The sequence below is a fragment of the Pan troglodytes genome, chromosome X (assembly GCF_028858775.2).
Source record: "Pan troglodytes isolate AG18354 chromosome X, NHGRI_mPanTro3-v2.0_pri, whole genome shotgun sequence".
Lineage (NCBI taxonomy): Eukaryota > Metazoa > Chordata > Mammalia > Primates > Hominidae > Pan > Pan troglodytes.
Window position 1 is genome coordinate 101467039 of NC_072421.2, and position 17455 is coordinate 101484493.

The window sequence follows — 17455 nt, forward strand, 5'->3', positions numbered from 1 at the left end:
TTTCTTTGTAGACATATTAAATGACGGTGGGACATATGAGTAGAAACCACCAGCAGATGCTGCGTCATTTATGTCTACTGCCTGGCCCCTGTGAGAACCTGAGTTTGTGAGCACTGGCTATAACTGAATCCTTGGGAAAACCCCAGTTAGGGGACTGGAGGAGAAAGAGGATTGCTTGACAAGATCAAGAAGAAACAGTTATACAGGTGAGATCCTAAAGAAGGAGACACTGCAATCAATCTTGGATAAGGGTTCTAGAAGTAATGGGATAAGAGCATGAGTGAAACAATTAGTTTTGGATAAGAGGAAGAAAGTTTCCAGTATCTAATTAGAGACAGAGACTCTTGGAGTTCCAAAGATGCCTAGCCCATCACTGTCATTTTCCAGGCTTGTGGTATATTAAAAGAAAATAATAAAGACATGTCAAAACAGGATCTAAACATTGTGAGATGTTTAAAATGTTTATACTTAACATACTGACACTTCTATCACCACCAAAATTTCCACATAATGTAATATAATATATTTACAAAATAAAAAATTTAAAATGAAACCAGTAATATTCTTTATTGTCTATGGCTTAGTAATAAGACACAAGTTTAAAGTTGTCTAATAAATTTCATTTTCTTTAATCTTGTCAGTTTATGTCAGGAATTAGGACTAGACTTTCTGAATGTACAATCTTTCTGAAAAAACATTAAAAGTCTAAATAGAGGCCTTCAAGAATATGAGACTGGTCAAAATGGTTTTTCCTTTTTTAGAGATGTGAGACTTCTGAAACAGTAGGAATAAAAGGAGGGAATGAGTACGCTACTCTTTTTTCAGATATATGATTTATGAACACAGTATATAGTTTTTTTTTGTTTTTTTTTTTTGAGACGGAGTTTTGCTCTATCACCAGGCTGGAGTGCAGTGGCGTGATCTCGGCTCACTGCAACCTCTGCCTCCCAGGTTCAAGCGATTGGCCTGCCTACTATTCCGGAGTGGCTGTGACCACAGGTGCGCGCCACCACACCTGGTTAATTTTTGTATTTTTAGTAGAGATGGGGTTTCACAGTGTTGGCCAGGATAGTCTCAATCGCCTGACCTTGTGATCCGTCCGCCTCGGCCTCCCAAAGTGCTGGGATTACAGGCGTGAGCCGCCACACCCGGCCAGTATATAGATTTTTAGATCTTAAAGGAACCTTAAAACCTGATAATCAAAGCTAAATCTGGTAATTCAGATTCTCATTTTATCACAGGCAGAGAACTTCTACAAATTTATGTTACTAGCCTAGACTCAAGATGAGAAATCAAGTCCTCTTCAGAGTTCTACAAATTTATTTTACTAGCCTAGACTCAAGATGAGAAATCAAGTCCTCTTCAGAGTTCTCCAAATTTGCCTGATCATATGAATCACCTGGGGGCCTTGTGAAATACGGATAAAACAAATTCTATCCACCCTGACCTACTAAATCATAATCTTGATGTGTGGTGCCTGGGAATTTGTATTTTAACAAGGCCCCACAGCAACATGAGTGTATCATGATCAGGTAGTTTTGGGGGACATTGCATCTGGTTTGCAACTCACTCATCTTTCCATCTTGACACTTGCCCTTCACAATTGCCACAATTTATGGCATTTTAAAGACTAAAATGTTCACATTTTATAAAATTAATTAGGCAGAAGGTTTTGAGTAGTGAATGAAGGCAAAGTTGTGGACTTAGCCTTAATCATCCAATTTACCCTCATTTATGTTCAAGTTGAAGCACTTCGACTTTCAGTCTGTGTTAAATTATTCTGAGGCTGATTTTCATAAGGGTTCTTTTTAGCATGGCATTTGGTTTCTTGAAATCTGAGGACCTCTCAGCTGCAGTTAACCCAGTGTATACTCAAGAATCTCTTCTTGGAGAATGTAAACATTCCATTATCCAGTCACCTTTGATAAAAGACCACTTTCACCAAAAAAGAGCCTCATAACTCACATTTTATAGATGATGAAATGGGCACTCAGAGAAGCTAACTGATTCACCCAAGGTCATATAGCTGTACTGTGGCAGGGCCAAAGCACAAACCTGTTCATCTATCTTGTGTTGATTGAGCATCTGCTTCCCCTGGGAAATACACTCACTGATGGGGATACAAAGGTGAAGAAGACTTGGTCCCTACCCCAAAGGAAGCCCAGGTCTTCAGATTGCAGAATAAGTCAGACAGCCTGAAGATGCTGGGCCACCACTAATGTCACTTCAACTTCATCAGAGCAAGTAGCTTCTAATTTTGACTCCCATATTTATTAAAACAGTCCTTGGGACTGTTTCAGAAGAAAGAGATGTTGGAAACTGTTATCCTAGAGACTTGCTTTGCTTGGTCTCATGACCCTTACATTGTTTAAATTGTCAGTTAAAAATTGGGAAAGCTCATGTTTTAAAAATGTAGACTTCTGAATTATCTTGAAAAAAGAAAACAAAAACAAAAACAAAACACCTCAAGATCTCTTCTTACTGGACCAGTGTTCCCTTGCTGTGATAATCCTTTGGAGGTAAGGCGCTATTGCCTACTTTATTCGGGCTGGTGCTAGCCAATTCAACATAGTTCCTAACCAGCACCTTTTACTCACTCCTACTGCTTACCCTATTCCCAAAGTGTTTAAGTTTGCTAAGCCTGGCCACTAACTTCTGGGGCAACAGTTATTGTCTGAACCATGCTTGACGGCAGGTGGCAGCAGTAAGCTGTTTTATTACCATTTCTCCTCCAAGTTGGAAGGATGTACTGCAGCCGCAATCAGCTTCAGGGATTTTTTCTTTCATTCCTCTGAAAACAAAACAAAACGAAAAACCCAAGGTCATCAGGTTTTAGTTGAGTAATATTTTGACAAAGTAAGTTATGAAAAAGAGATTTAGTGTTAGTAATGAGAAAAAGCCCATTGTGTGCAATAGGAATCTACCAGGAAAAAAAGCTGGCTGGCTACCAGGAAGAAAAGTCCTGAACCTGAGAGATAGGGCAAGCTGGCTTGCAGCCACTAGTTGGGGAATCTTTTTTTCACACCACATAATAAAAATTAACTCAAATGAGTCATAGACCTAAATGTAAGAGCTGAAACTTTAAAACCCTTAGAAAAAAAAAACCCATAGGAGTAAATGTTTGTGATCTTGGATTAAGAAATAGTTTTTTAGACATAACACAAAAAAGCACAAGCAACAAAAGAAAAAACAGAAAAATGAGACATCAAAATATAAGGCTTTTGTGTTTCAAGGTACATCATCAAGAAAAGAGACAGTCTCCAGAATAGGAGAAAATGTTTGTGAATCATTGATCTCATAAAGGACTTGTATACAAAATATATAAATAATTCTTGTAACTGAACAATAAAAAGAAGACTGACCCAATTAAAAATCGTTAAAAGATCTGAATAGACATTTCTCCAAAGTATACAAAAGCTAATAAGCATATAAAAAGATGTTCAACATCATTAGTCAACAGAGAAATGTAAATCAAACAATAATGAGATACCACCTCACTCCTCATGGTTAAGGATGGCTATTTAGGATGGCTAAGATACAGACAATAACAAGTGCTGACACCGATGTGAAGAAATGAGAACCTTCATAACTGCTGATGGAATTGTAAATGGAGCAACTGTTTTGGAAAACAGTTTGGCAATTTCTCAAAATGTGACCCAGCAATTCCATTCCTTGTTACACAGCCAAGAGAAATGAAAACATGTACACACAAAAGAGTTGTACATGGAGATAAATAGCGGCAATACCCAAAAGATGAAAACAACATGTCTATCAATTGGTGAATGGATAAACAAAATGTGGTAAGCAGTGCCCCCTTATCTGTGGTCTTGCTTTCTGTGGCTGCAGTTATCTGTGATAAACTTCAGTCTGAAAATATTAAATGGAAAATTCTAGAAATAAGCAATTCATATGCTTTAAATTGCATACCATTCTGAGTGTGATGAAATCTGGCATCATCCCACTCTGTCCTGCCTGGGACGTGAATCATTCCTTTGTCTAGCATCTCCACACTATATGTTACCTGCCTGCTAGTCACTTAGTCATCTCAGGCATCACAGTGCTTATGTTCAAGTCATCCTTATTTTACTTAATAAAGGCTCCAAAATGCAAGAGTAGTGATGCTGATTCAGATATGCTAAAGAGAAGCCATCAAGTGCCTCTTTTCACTTAAAAGGTAAAAGTTCTTGGCTTAATACAGAAAGAAAAAAAATTGTATGCTGAGATTGCTAAGATCTACGGTAGGAATGAATCTTCTATCTGTGAAATTGTGAAGAAGGAAAAAGAAATTTGTGCTAGTTTTCCTGTCACACCTCAAACTGCAAAAGTTATGGCCACAGTGCCTGTTAAGTGCTTAGTTAAGGTGGAAAAGTCATTAAATTTGTAGGTGGAAGACATCAATAGAAACATGTTCTGACTGATGGCAGTTGAGTTCAGTACTATTGAGGTTTCAGGCATCCACTGGGAGGCTTGGAACATATCCCCTCCAGATAAGTGAAGTCTATCTACTGTGTATCCATACAACAGAATATTATTCAGCCAGAAAAAGAATGAAATACTGATACATGCTACAACATGGATCAACTTTGAAAACATTAAGCTAAGTAAAAGAAGCCAGTCACGAAATAATTCTATTTATGTGAAATGTCCAAAATAGGTAATTATATGGAGACAAAAACTAGATTGGTGGTTGCCAGGGGCTGCAGGAAGAAATTGGAGTGACATGATCCTAATGGATATGTTTTTTTTTTTTCCCCAGAGGAGTTGCGAAAATATTCTGGGGAATAATAGTTGGGAAATACAGTTTTTTGACACTGAGGAAATATGGTTCAGTGTGGGTGATTTTTAGGTGAATGGATGTGAGTTAAAGCAGCTGTGACTATGGCTCAGACCCCCTTCTCTGGCTTTTGGAGGGTCTTTCTTATAGCCTGGCTTTCTGTTGGGTTCCACCTTTGAGAAGTCCTGGCAGGAGATCTGTGAGAGGAAGGCGAATGAGGTCAGGGTGTTTATTCACTCAGCTCACTCTCTGCAGCGTCTCTGTGGGATGGCTAAATTCACAATACTTAATAGATGACTCTCTCAGTATCTCCACCTCCCATCAACTAACTTTGCCCACTTCCTCTTCTCCCTCCTACAGGACTGGGAGTAGTAATAACCTCACCATTATTCATCTGGGGTCCTCTGCTATCCCTTGTGATTTTCCTATACCCTACCCACATCTTTCATAATAGTCCTTTTATTAAATTTTCCTAAATTGTCTCATACAAATGTGCCATCTGTTTTTTGCAGTCACTCTGACTAATACACTCATTAGCCTTCACATCCTTAATTCTCACCACAACCTTATGAGGTAGATATTACTATTAACCCTATCTTACAGATTTGCAAATATGAGGCTAAGAGAGTTTAAGTAACATGCCCAAGAACCTTCTGACTCTAGAGCTTTGGCTTCAATACACTATATGGATTTGTTTCCTTTTTTTTTTTCCCCACTCTGGTGGTATCTGCATCCAGATCCAAGCAATCTGATACACTCTGACCAGTTTATTCTTCCCAAAATATTCATCCAAGGCCCTCTAGGATCTGGCTCTTGTCTATTTTTTATCTTCCCCTGCTTCTTCACTGTACAAATATTCCAGTCAAGCTAAACTGAGCTATTCAATTTTTCCTAAACACACCTTATTAGTCCTAACTCATTCTTGTACTCATAAGGTGCCCCAACCCTGGGTTTCCGTCCTCACCCCAATCCCATATTCTTCTCTGCCGTTTTCAATTTTCCTTTTACTTTGAGGCCCAACTGAAATCCTCCTTCCTCCATAGAGTCTGGCTAATCCTAGTCTGCCACTTTCTAGTGAGTGACCTTCAGCAAGTCATCCTAACCTCTCGAGTCTCAGAGAGTTTGAGCATTAAATTCATATCAATTATTGGTCCACTGATCTCAAAATACTAATATTTACTGTTCTCAAAATGGCCACCTAGGCTAAGGACTCTTCTCTTCAACAACTTGATCAAGTTTTCACAGTGTTGTCTTGTGTTAAATATCTGCCTTTTTTTTTTTATGGTTGCATAGTATATGAACCCCTTTCCAATTTGGAGGACTTGTCCATTGCATTTTTTTTTTTTTTTTGAGACGGATTTTGCTCTTGTTGCCCAGGCTGGAGTACAATGGCATGATCTCGGCTCACTGCAACCTCCACTTCCTGGCTTCAAGCAATTCTCCTGCCTCACTCAGCCTTCCGAGTAGCTGGGATTACAGGCATGCGCCACCACGCCTGGTTAATTTTGTATTTTTAGTAGAGACAGGGTTTCTCCATGTTGGTCAGGCTGGTCTTAAATTCCCGGCCTCAGGTGATCCGCCCGCCTCAGCCTCCCAAAGTGCTGGAATTACAAGCGTGAGCCACCACACCCAGCCCATTGCATACATCTTGATGGAAGAAAAGGCCCTGCCTCTCATTACAGAGACCAAGAGGAGCCAAACATTCCTACTCCCTGCTCCCAGCTATAGGCACATGACCTAGGTTCCACCACATGACTTAGATGTTTAGCTCCTTCCCATGACTTTGAATGTGGAGGAAGTGGATACAGGGGCAATTGGAAATTTCTCTCTAGCCATAGTTTCACCATCCTCCACAGGCTATAGCATGGTTTAGTATTAATAGTTTGAGAACTTCAGTGTGCAACTGAAACTCCTTGGCATGATGTACGTATGTGGGTGTGGGGGGGCAGGGGAGTGTTTTTGTTAAAATACAGCTTCCTGAGCCCTACATTGACCTGCTAAATCAGGATCCTTGGGAGAGGGACATAAAAATCTTTATTTTTCACAGACTCCTAAGGGCCTTGATGATGCTGATATCCACTAAAGTTTGAAAATCACAGCTCTAGGAGATCTGTAGATAATATGTATAATATGTTATTCGGGCCATACTCATTCTTTCTTTCTTTCCCCGTAGCTGTCCAGTATCTCTCATTATACCATGTTTCCATTATCCATGTACCCAATGATGAACTCTTAGTTAGATTCCACATCTTCACTGTGCTGTATAATGCTGCCGTGAACATGGGAGTGCAGATGTCTCTTCATGGCACTGATTTCACTCCCTTTGACTATAGACCCAGAGCGGGTATGTGGGATTTCCGGACCATATGGCATTTGTATAATTCCGTTTTTTGAGGAATTCCACACTGTTTTCCGTGATGGCTCTGTTACTTCACATTTCCACCAAGCGTGTACAAGAGTGCCCTTTTCTCTGCATTCTCGACAACACTGTTACGACTTTCATCTTTTCTGGTAAAAGCTATTCAAACAGGTGTGTGAGGTGACATCTCACTGTGGATTAAATTTGCATTGCCAGGCCAGGCACAGCAGCTCACACCTGTAATCCCAGCACTTTGGGGGGCCGATTCGGGTGGATCATGAGGTCAGAAGTTCAAGAGCAGCCTGGCCAAGATGGTGAAACCCTGTCTCAACTGAAAATACAAAAATTGGCCGGACATGGTGGCGGGCACCTGTAATCCCAGCTACTTAGGAGGCCGAGGCAGGAGAATTGCTTGAAGCCGGGAGGCAGAGGTTGCAGTGAGCCGAGATCGTGCCACTGCACTCTAGCCTGGGAAACAGAGAGACTCAGCCTGAAAAAAAAAATTGCATTGCCCTCGTGATTAATGATGCTGAGCATTTTTAATGTACCACTGGCCATTTGTGCTGCTTCTTTTCAGAAATGTCTATTGAGGTCCTTTTACTGATTTTAAAATTGAATTATTTGTTTTCTTGCTATTGCATTGTTCATATTCCTTCCATATTTTGGATATTAACCTCTTATTAGATGTACATTTGGCAGTATTTTCTCGAGTTTTGTGGGCTTGTTACCGAAAAAATGGGTCCCCCGAAATGTGGTATCTTTCTTTCCCTGTTCCGTGTTGTGAAGCCAATATGAGAAACTGCAAGTGAGTGTCAGGCAGTGCAGGCTTTATTCCCTGGCCATGGACTTTACAAGCAGGAGGTTGGCTCAGAAATCAACTTCTCACCTTGGGAGAGGCGGAACGTCACAGATATAGGGGATCTTTAAAGAAGGGATCGGGCATTGAAAGCAAGGGGAGGAATACTCATGTCTTTTGTATGAATAAGTGCAGAAATTCTCGAAAACAGAATGCCACCTACTTTATTGCCCATTCATGGTTTCTTTCAGTCGTTGTCACGGTGATTGCCAACAGTCATGGCGCTGGTGGGCGTGTCAGTTCGTATAAGAATTAGATTGTAATGAAGTTCCAGGTTCCTCTAAGATCAATTGAGCTGCCGCATTACATCCCATCAGTCTCAGCCGGCTTGGTCATGATGGGGAAATTCTGATGTCAGGCATCCTGTTTCCTAAAGACAAGCAAAGTTAAGGCAGGGTAGAAATTTATCTAGGTCGTGTAGGCATTACATTGGGTAACAGGTCGTCTCCTCACTCTATTATTTATTCTTTTTCTGTAAAAATGTCTTTAATTTGACACTATCACATTTGTCTACTTTTTGCTTCTGTTGCTGGGCTTTCAGGGTCATATCCAAAAAATCATTGCCCAGGCCTATGTCATGGAGCTTTGCCAAAGTATGAAAGTTGAATGGCTATAACACAAAATTAAAGACATTTTAAACAGCAGATTAGGCACAGTTGGACAGAGAATTGGAGAATGAGAAGACAGATGTAAAGTAACTGAAAATTTCATAGGGACATAACATGTGAGAAAGGAGTGAGGAGAACTGATAAACCTTAAGGGTTTGACTAAAAAGCACAAAGTATATCTTATAAGTAATACTGGGCAAGTTGGGAAGAATTCTAATCAAAGGGAAAATAGCTGGTAATTTTACAGAATTGAAGGAAGACATGATATCCTACCTTCAGGGAGCACACCTGTACCCATCTTTCTAAAGCTTAAGAAAAGTAAAAACAGAAATCACAATAGCTGAGAAAAGAAAAAAAGACAACTACAAGGCCTATAAAGGAATAACAAATAGTTTGACAGCCAACCTCCTTCTATCAATAAATAAAAGCCAAAATCAGAGGAGATGTGTGTTAACACAGAATGTCATTGCTAGCTAAAGTATTATTTGAGAACGAGGCTGTGGTAGGCGTGGACGAGCCAGCGTCCCCTTTAAGGATGGATTTGCTGTTTCGGGTGTTGGGAATGCAAGCAGGTGCCAGTCCTGAGCCATTAGTCCTTTCCAGTATTACCATAGCTATTCTTAGCTGCCTTGCCCATACACACTGCCTGATCCAGGAGAAGTCGAACGGTCTGGTATTTTGGCACAATGGCGAATACCCTGATGGGCCCCTTTATCTTCAGATCTCACCCTGGGATCAGAATAGGATTCCACTGGCCTTGCACTCGAGATGAACTTCTCCCTATGCCCACTCCTGCCTGCCTCCAGACCCTTCCTCAGCTATTGACCCTGAATAAGTTTCCCACACACTAAACTTTATTTCAGAGCCCATTTCTTCCAGGACCAAAGTCAGAAATGATGATATTTGAGAGAAATGGAAAACTCTTAGTGTGGATACCAACAAAAACTTTGTTAAAGAAATTTCTGAAGAATGTCATTTAAAGAGATGTAAAGTGATCACAAGAAGATGACTGGAGGTGCCAAGAAGGAAGGGTAATAGAATAAATTAACAAGAGGAGTAAAACGATGATTGTATAAAACTGACGCAGGAGAAATACAACAACAGAAAAAGAAAACCCTTCAGGCTGATATCCTTGATGAACATCGATGCAAACATCCTCAACAAACTACTGGCAAACCGAATCCAGCAGCACACCAAAAAGCGTATCCGCCACCATCACGTGGGCTTCACCCCCGGGACCCCCGTGATGCCGGGTCGGTTCAACATATGCAAAGCAACAGTTGTGATTCATCACATAAACAGCACGAAAGAGAAAAACCACATGTTTATCTCAATAGCTGCAGAAAAGGCTTTTGATAAAATTCAACACCCCTTCATGTTAAAAACTCTCAGTAAACTATGTACTGAAGGAACGCACCTCAAAATAATAAGAGGCGTCTATGACAGACCCACAGCCAACATCATACTGAATGGGCAAGAGCTGGAAGCACTCCCCTTGGAAACTGGCCCAAGACAAGGATGCCCTCTCACCACTGCGATTCAACATAGTCTTGGAAGTTCCAGCCTGGGCAACCAGGCAAGAGAAAGGAATAAAGAGCATTCAAATAGGAAGAGAGGAAGTCAAAATCACGTCCCTGTTTTCAGACGACATGATCCTATATCTAGAAAGCCCCATCGTCTCAGCCCCAAAGCTTCTCAAGCTAGTAAACAACTTCAGCAAATCCTCAGGATACAAAATCATTGTGCAAAAATCACCAGCACTCTTGTACATCCACAACAATGCACCCGAGAGCCAAATCACGAATGAACTCCCATTCACACTTGCCACAAAAAGAATAAAATGCCTAGGAAGACAGCTAGCCAAGAAAGTGAAAGATCTCTACAAGGAGAACTACAAACCACTACTTAAAGAAATCAGAGGTGACACAAACAAATGGAAAAACATTCCATACTTATGCATAGGAAGAATCAGTATCGTTAAAATGACCATACTTCCCAAAGTACTTTACAGATTCAATGTTATTCCCATTAAACTACCGTTGACATTCTCCCCAGAACTGGAAATAATATCCTGAAATTCACGTGAAACCAACAAAAGAGCCCGTATAGACCAATGCAATCTTAAGCAAAAGGAAGAAAGCTGGAGGCATCACACTACCTGACTTCAAACTATACTCCAGGGCTACAGTACAGGTACAAGAACAGACACACAGACCAATGGAACAGAATAGAGAATGCAGAAATTATTATTATTGTTGTTGTTGTTATTATTATTTTGAGACAAACCCAGAAATTAAGACTGCACGCCTACAACTATATGATCTTCGACAAACCTGAAAAAAAGCAAGCAATGTGGAGAGGATTCCCTATGGAATAAATAGTGCTGGAGGTGCTGGCTAGCCATATGCTGAAGATTGAACCTGGACCCCCTTCCTTACACCATATACAAAAATGAACATGAGATGAATTAAAAACCTAAAAGTAAAATCCAAAACTATAAAAACTCTAGATGACAACTTAGGCTACACCATTCGGGACATGGACACCAGTACCAGGCAAAGATTTCATGACTAAGATGCCAAAAGAAATTCCAACAAAAGCAAAAATTGACAAATGGTATCTAACTAAATTAAAGAGCTTCTGCACAGCAAAAGAAACTCTCAACACAGTAAACACACAACCTACCGAATGGGAGAACATTTTTGCAAACGATGCATCTGACAAAGGTCTAATATCCAGCATCTGTAAGGAACTTAACTACATTTACAAGAAATAAACCAACAACCCCATTACAAAATGGGCAAACGACATGAACAGACATTTCTCAAAGGAAGACCTACATAGGGCCAACAAGCAAATAAAAAAAAGTCAACATCACTGATGTTAGAGAAATGCAAATCAAAACCACAATGAGATACCATCTCATATCAGTCAGAATGGCTACTATGATGAAGTCCAAAAATAACACATGCTGGCAAGTTTGCGGAGAGAAAGGGACGCTTATGCACGGTCTTTGGGGGAGCGCAAATTATTTCAACCATTGTGGAAGACAGTGTGGCAATACCTGAAAGACCTGAGGTCTGAAATACCATTCGACCCAGCAATGCCATTACTGGGCATATACGCAAAGAAATAGAAATCGTTCTATTATACACACGTGTGCATGCGTATGTTCATTGCAGCACTGTTCACGATAGCAAGGACATGAAATCAACCCAAATGCCCATCAATGATAGGCTGGATAAGGAAACTGTGGTACATATACACCGTGGAATACTATGCCTCTATAAAATAGAACGACACCATGTCCTTTTCAGAGACTTGGATGGAGCTGGAGGCCATTATCCTTAGCAAACTACTGTAAGAACAGTGATATGGTTTGGCTCTGTGTCCCCCACCCAAATCTCACCTTGAATTGTAATTTCCATACTCTCCCTGTGTCAAGGGTGGGACCACATGGAGGTGACTGAACTGTGGGGGTGCTTTCCCCCATGCTGTTCTCATGATAGTGAGTGAGTTCTCACAGGATCTGATGGTTTTAGAAGGGGCTTACCCCTTCACTCTGCACTTCTTCTCCTTCCTGCCACCACGAGAAGAAGGACGTGCTTGCATTTCATTCCACCATAATTGTAAGTTTTGTGAGGCCTCGCCAGCCCTGTGGAACTGTGAGCCAATTAAATCTCCCTCCTTTATAAATAACCCAGTCTCAGCTATTTCTTCATAGCAGCGTGAGAACAGACTAATACAAGCAGCAAACCAAATAGTGCATGTTCTCACTTGTAAGTGGGAGCTAAATGATGAGAACACATGGACACATAGAGAGGAACAACACACACTGGGGCCTATCGGAGGGTGGAGAGTGGGAGGAGGGAGAGGATCAGGAAAAATAACTAATGGTTACTAGGCTTAACGCCTGGGTGATGAAATAATCGGCACAGAAAAGCCCCATGACACACGTTTACCTCTCTAAAATACCTGTACATTCTGTACATGTACCCCCGAACTTAAAATAAAATGGAAAACACCCTGATGCAATAAAGATTATGACTATATTAAAAATTAAGGAAACAGGCAGGGCGCAGTGGCTGATGCCTGTAATCCCAGCACTTTGGGAGGCTGAGGTGGATGGATCACTTTAGGCCAGGAGTTCAAGGCCAGCATGGCCAACATGATAAAACCCCGTCTCCACTAAAAGTACAAAAATTAGCCGGGTGTGGTGGCGCATCCCTGTAGTCTTAGCTACTGGGGAGCCTGAGGCAGGAGAACCTCTTGAACCCAGCAGGTGGAGGTGGCAGTGAGCTGAGATCGCACCAATGCACTCCAGCCTGGGTGACAGATTGTTTTCTCAAAAAAAAGAAAAAAAAAAGAATTAGAGAAACAAAATAAGGACTATATATTACAATTTTGCATCACGTAGATGATGGGAACATCCTGTGAGAGCAGCTCATGCCATAGTCACCACTGGCTCAGGCAATAAAGGCTTTCCAGCCCTTGAGGCACCACAAGCCATGGCTGAAAGTGTGAGGAGGTGACCCGGAAATGAACCAGTGAGAGCCTCCCTGGGAGGTTTAACCTTGCAGATTGTGAAGAAAAACGATGTGGCTCTTTCCCTGTTTTTTGTTTGCTTTTTTTTTTTTTTAAGAAAAATATCATGCTGACTTACTGATATGAATACAGAGATTGTTGTGGACAGGTCTCTTGTGCCTTGTACCAAACTACGAGAAGGATTGTCTTGCTAAACGTTTAAGTAGATTTATAAGATCATCATTTGTAAAGGGGACTGTTCAGAAATGGTGTACTAGAGTTCAGTCACGGAGCTTACCATATACGATCTTATCTAACAACAAAAATGAGACTTTTTGTCCTTCTTAATCGTGAACCGATTTATTAGGAGTAGAATAAGTTGTTTGCTAAAGACATGACAGGAAATACACTTGAAAGCCTGACCTTTGAAATGACAGTTCATCGATGACCTTTATTTCTTCAGCATTTCTTAAGAATCTTTCTTGTTCAATTCCTGCAACTTAATGTTACTTAAATGCATTTAAGGAATGCCTTTGCGTGTATTATCAGAGACTCTTGAAAGCTCTGTTTCTAACTTGAACATAATTTCCATTTCTGGAATCCCTTTCTCTCCCTCAGGGGCTTCCTAGGAGATTTAAGGCGATGTTTTTTAACCCAATATCTCTTAAACTTATTAGCCATTTCCAGCTTTTGAGTTGTGATTTGTGGTGGTTGCTTTGCTTTCCTTTTTTTTTTTTAAATTATTTTTTTAAACCTGGTCGATGTCGAGTGTTGTCATATGTTTTTAATAAAAGTGCCTTTCTGTTTCTATTGTCTGCTTGGAGGCTGGGGTATGGCCATTTCTCATTCTCCTGATTCACGGAAGATGTTGATCAGTACTGAAGCCCGGAGCCAGACCGCTAGGTCCTTTGATGCCCAGGCGGCCATGTCTGGGAGTTCCTGCTCAAGCCAGGGTGACTTAGCCCAGGATAACAGTAGCTTCTGAGATGGGTGAGAATTGTTCCACACGTGGCCACAGTCATTCTTCCGGCATAATGGACTTGGGCTCAGGAGGTCTGTCTCTCTTCAGGGATCATGAGCTGAAATTGCTAAACTTTGGGAGTTTTCAGTGACACCCTTCAAAGTGCTCACAGTGTGGCATGGATCAGCTGAGAAGGGCGGATGCGCTTTTGCCCCGTGAGGCATCTATCTGTGTAACTTTCTCCGAGCTGGGCCACAAGGGGCGCTTAGGCCCGCAGACGCCCACTGTGATTGGTTGACGAGATGCCACGCAACGGGACCATCCAGTAACCTTCAACGCAGGTAGGTTTGCTGAGAGGCTCCCTGCGTGACACTTCATCCAATCAGACGTGAAGCTGGCCCGAGACGTGGAGCCATGCTGCGTACCCAAGTGCCCCGGCTTCCCCGGTCCACAACCGCCATTGTCTGGTCGTGCCATCTAATGGCCGCTGCCTCCGCCATGGCTGGACCTTCCTCTGAGACGACCTCTGAGGAACAGCTGATCACCCAGGAGCCCAAAGAGGCCAACTCCACGACGGCCCAGAAGCAGAGCAAGCAGAGGAAGCGAGGGCGCCATGGGCCCCGCAGGTGCCACTCCAACTGCCGCGGGGACAGCTTCGCCACCTATTTCCGCCGGGTGCTGAAGCAGGTTCACCAGGGCCTCAGCCTTTCCCGGGAGGCCGTGAGTGTCACGGATTCTTTGGTTCATGACATATTGGACCGCATCGCCACCGAGGCTGGTCGCCTGGCCCGCTCCACCAAGCGCCAGACCATCACTGCCTGGGAGATCCGGATGGCTGTGCGCCTGCTGCTGCCGGGGCAGATGGGCAAGCTCGCCGAGTCCGAAGGCACGAAGGCTGTCCTCAGGTACACCAGGAGCAAGTGCCCTCCCTCAGGAGCACCCGAGCACCACGGGAACCCAAAGGGTCTTTTCAGAGCCACTGAATGTGGCCTGAAAGACCAGTGGCTCGCCAAGGGGGGGACACCACCGGAGGCTGGGGTGGGTGGTGCCCTTCCGACTTGGGGGGCATGTGGCGTGTGGCATCCTGCGATGTTTCAAGCATTTTCCCCTCAGTACTAAACATTGTCAGCTCCAATATATCTGTAGTGCAGTTTGCTCCAAGGAAAAATAGTGGGTGTTTCCGTGATCGTGTTTCATTTCCTCAGTTTCGTAAACGGTCATTTTTGTTAGTTATGTTTCTAGGTTATCTATATGGTGATATTATTACTGCACTGATCTTTACCTTTTTCTGTCTCATTCTCCTGTGACTGGATGGTGGAATTTTCCAGAACTTCACTGTATGCCATACAGCAACAGAGAAAGTGAATACGCTGATACAAGAAGCAAGGTAACCCTCCTAAATGTTTTCAACACCGCTCCCATCACGAATCCATGTAAATAAGCAAATGAGGCCAAGTTACAGTGTACATACAGCTAAATAAAATTTTCAAGAATCCATTCATTTTCCAGCTTCCTCGACTCTGAGATCACTATTGCAGTTCATTCTTTTTTTGCCATGACGATAATCTTTTCGTTTCTTTTTAAACAGAAACCTTCGTTACTTCCAGGTTTGTGTCAGTAGGCTTAGGGAGTGTCCACGGAAATGGCTCATGCCCTAGTGTTCAGTGGTGTAGCCAATGAGTGACTTGCAGTCTATGAGCAACAGTCATTGTCCCAATGTGGGGGCAGTGAACCAGGCTGAACCCACAACAGCCTTGCACTGATATGCAGTCTGGTGTTTGGGGGGACAGGGTTGTGATTCTTTACCTGATGTTTTTGTTTTCAGCGTTTGTAATCATGGTCATTTAAGGATATGAATCCAGTGCTAGGAGTAGTATATGTTCCTTGCCCCTAGCATCAAGTTATGCAGAGGATGGTCAGCCTTTAGGAGAAGTTAGATAATGCTTATTTCCTCAAGAGATTTGCATATTAATATTCATGTTAATGTTAATATAGGTTAGCTTTCATTGTGCTTTCTTCTGGGTCCCAAGTCTTTGTATTTTTAGCACTTTTTCCTATGAGTGTATTGTTGAATTTCAGAGCAGCTGCTGACTTTCCCATTGCTTTTCTTTTCAGAGGATCTCCAGCCGCCTGAGTATGTGGACAAGAGAACATACTCTGGGATTGCGACCCATAGGAATTTATTGTATTGTGCCTTGAAGCTCAATATGTGGCCATTTTTGTCAAATGTTTCCCGTGAATTTTGAAACATCTCATAAACAACCCTTCTCCTTCATATGTAGAAACCAGTAAAGGGTGGCACTCTCAGTCAAACCATGAAACAAAAGCTGGGTAAATGACAAAAATCAAAATTTTCTTGAGCCCATCAGAAGTGGGAAAGAACCACCCCAGATGGCCCAACACATAGCCAGATAGATTATTCCACCTTTGGCAGAGGACCGTTTGGTCAAGAGGGAAATGGGGGCATGGCAGGATAGTAGCCAGAGCTTCCCTGAGTAGTGCATTTGGGCAGCGTGGGCAGGTCACCTCCAGAGCTCCACTTGGGCTCCGTAGAGAAAGGATGTAGAGCCAAGAAGTCCCCTCATTGGGATTTGCTACTTTCTGTTTTTGCAGAATATTAGAAAAATGTCATGAAAATAGTTGAAGAGAAATGCTCACTGCACAAGGAGACCAAGAAAAACCCCCCACGAAATCAGCCACAACTAAGTCGCTCTGGACGGTGCCGCCAGGTGACCCTACATGTCCGGAGCAACACTTTGAAAACCAAAGACGCTTGGCAGAACCCTGTTCCTTTCCAGAGACAGAGCTGTGTACCTGGTCTAAAACACCGCATCTCACTCAGTGACTTATTTCTCATTATGCTAATTGTTTTTGCTTTAAAGCGCCAATCTTTCTGTCAAATGGGACATACAAATAAATTTCTAAAATTATCCTTGCATGTCTACTGGGTAATTTGACATGTCTTTTTCAGAAACCGTATCCATTGGGATATTTTACCCTGGAGTGTGTGTTTTCCATTTGTAAATTCAGAAATGAATGAGGAGCATTAGTAAAACAGCGTTAACAATGAACTCTGATTGGGCTGTGGGGAGTGAAGAGTGAGAGTTCAAGGGGACTGATGCCGGTGAGTTATAGGAAGAAAGAGAAAAAGGCTGCTTTGATGTGAAGATGGGCAGAGGAGCTCACACATCTGCTATAGCATTTCAGTGGGTGATTGAGGAGAAGGGGAACCTAGTGAGCAATCATGATGTCAAGCTGTGGCTTACTGAAAACACAAAGTAAGGGAAATAGCTTTACGGCTTAAACAACAAATAAGAAGTATCAATGTATGGAAAATAGGATGAATAGGACAAACATAGTCCAATCAATCTTT

The 17455-nt window shown here is 42.1% G+C and overlaps 1 protein-coding gene across 1 annotated transcript; it reads left to right on the forward strand.

The window, feature by feature from the left end:
* Positions 1–14448: 14448 nt before the first annotated feature.
* Positions 14449–17012, forward strand: H2BW4 (H2B.W histone 4). The gene is made up of 3 exons (XM_016943053.2): positions 14449–14987; positions 15411–15469; positions 16696–17012. The coding sequence occupies exons 1-2, from the start codon at positions 14497–14499 to the stop codon at positions 15445–15447; spliced, it is 528 nt and encodes a 175-aa protein (XP_016798542.1). The 5' UTR covers positions 14449–14496; the 3' UTR covers positions 15448–15469; positions 16696–17012.
* Positions 17013–17455: the final 443 nt, after the last annotated feature.

Excerpts from the sequence above, each read along its gene's own strand:
- H2BW4 (XM_016943053.2), top strand. The coding sequence starts at position 14,497 with ATGCTGCGTACCCAAGTGCCCCGGCTTCCCCGGTCCACAACCGCCATT. Across the intron at positions 14,988-15,410 it reads GGCACGAAGGCTGTCCTCAG|AACTTCACTGTATGCCATAC; the intron begins GTACACCAGGAG and ends GGAATTTTCCAG.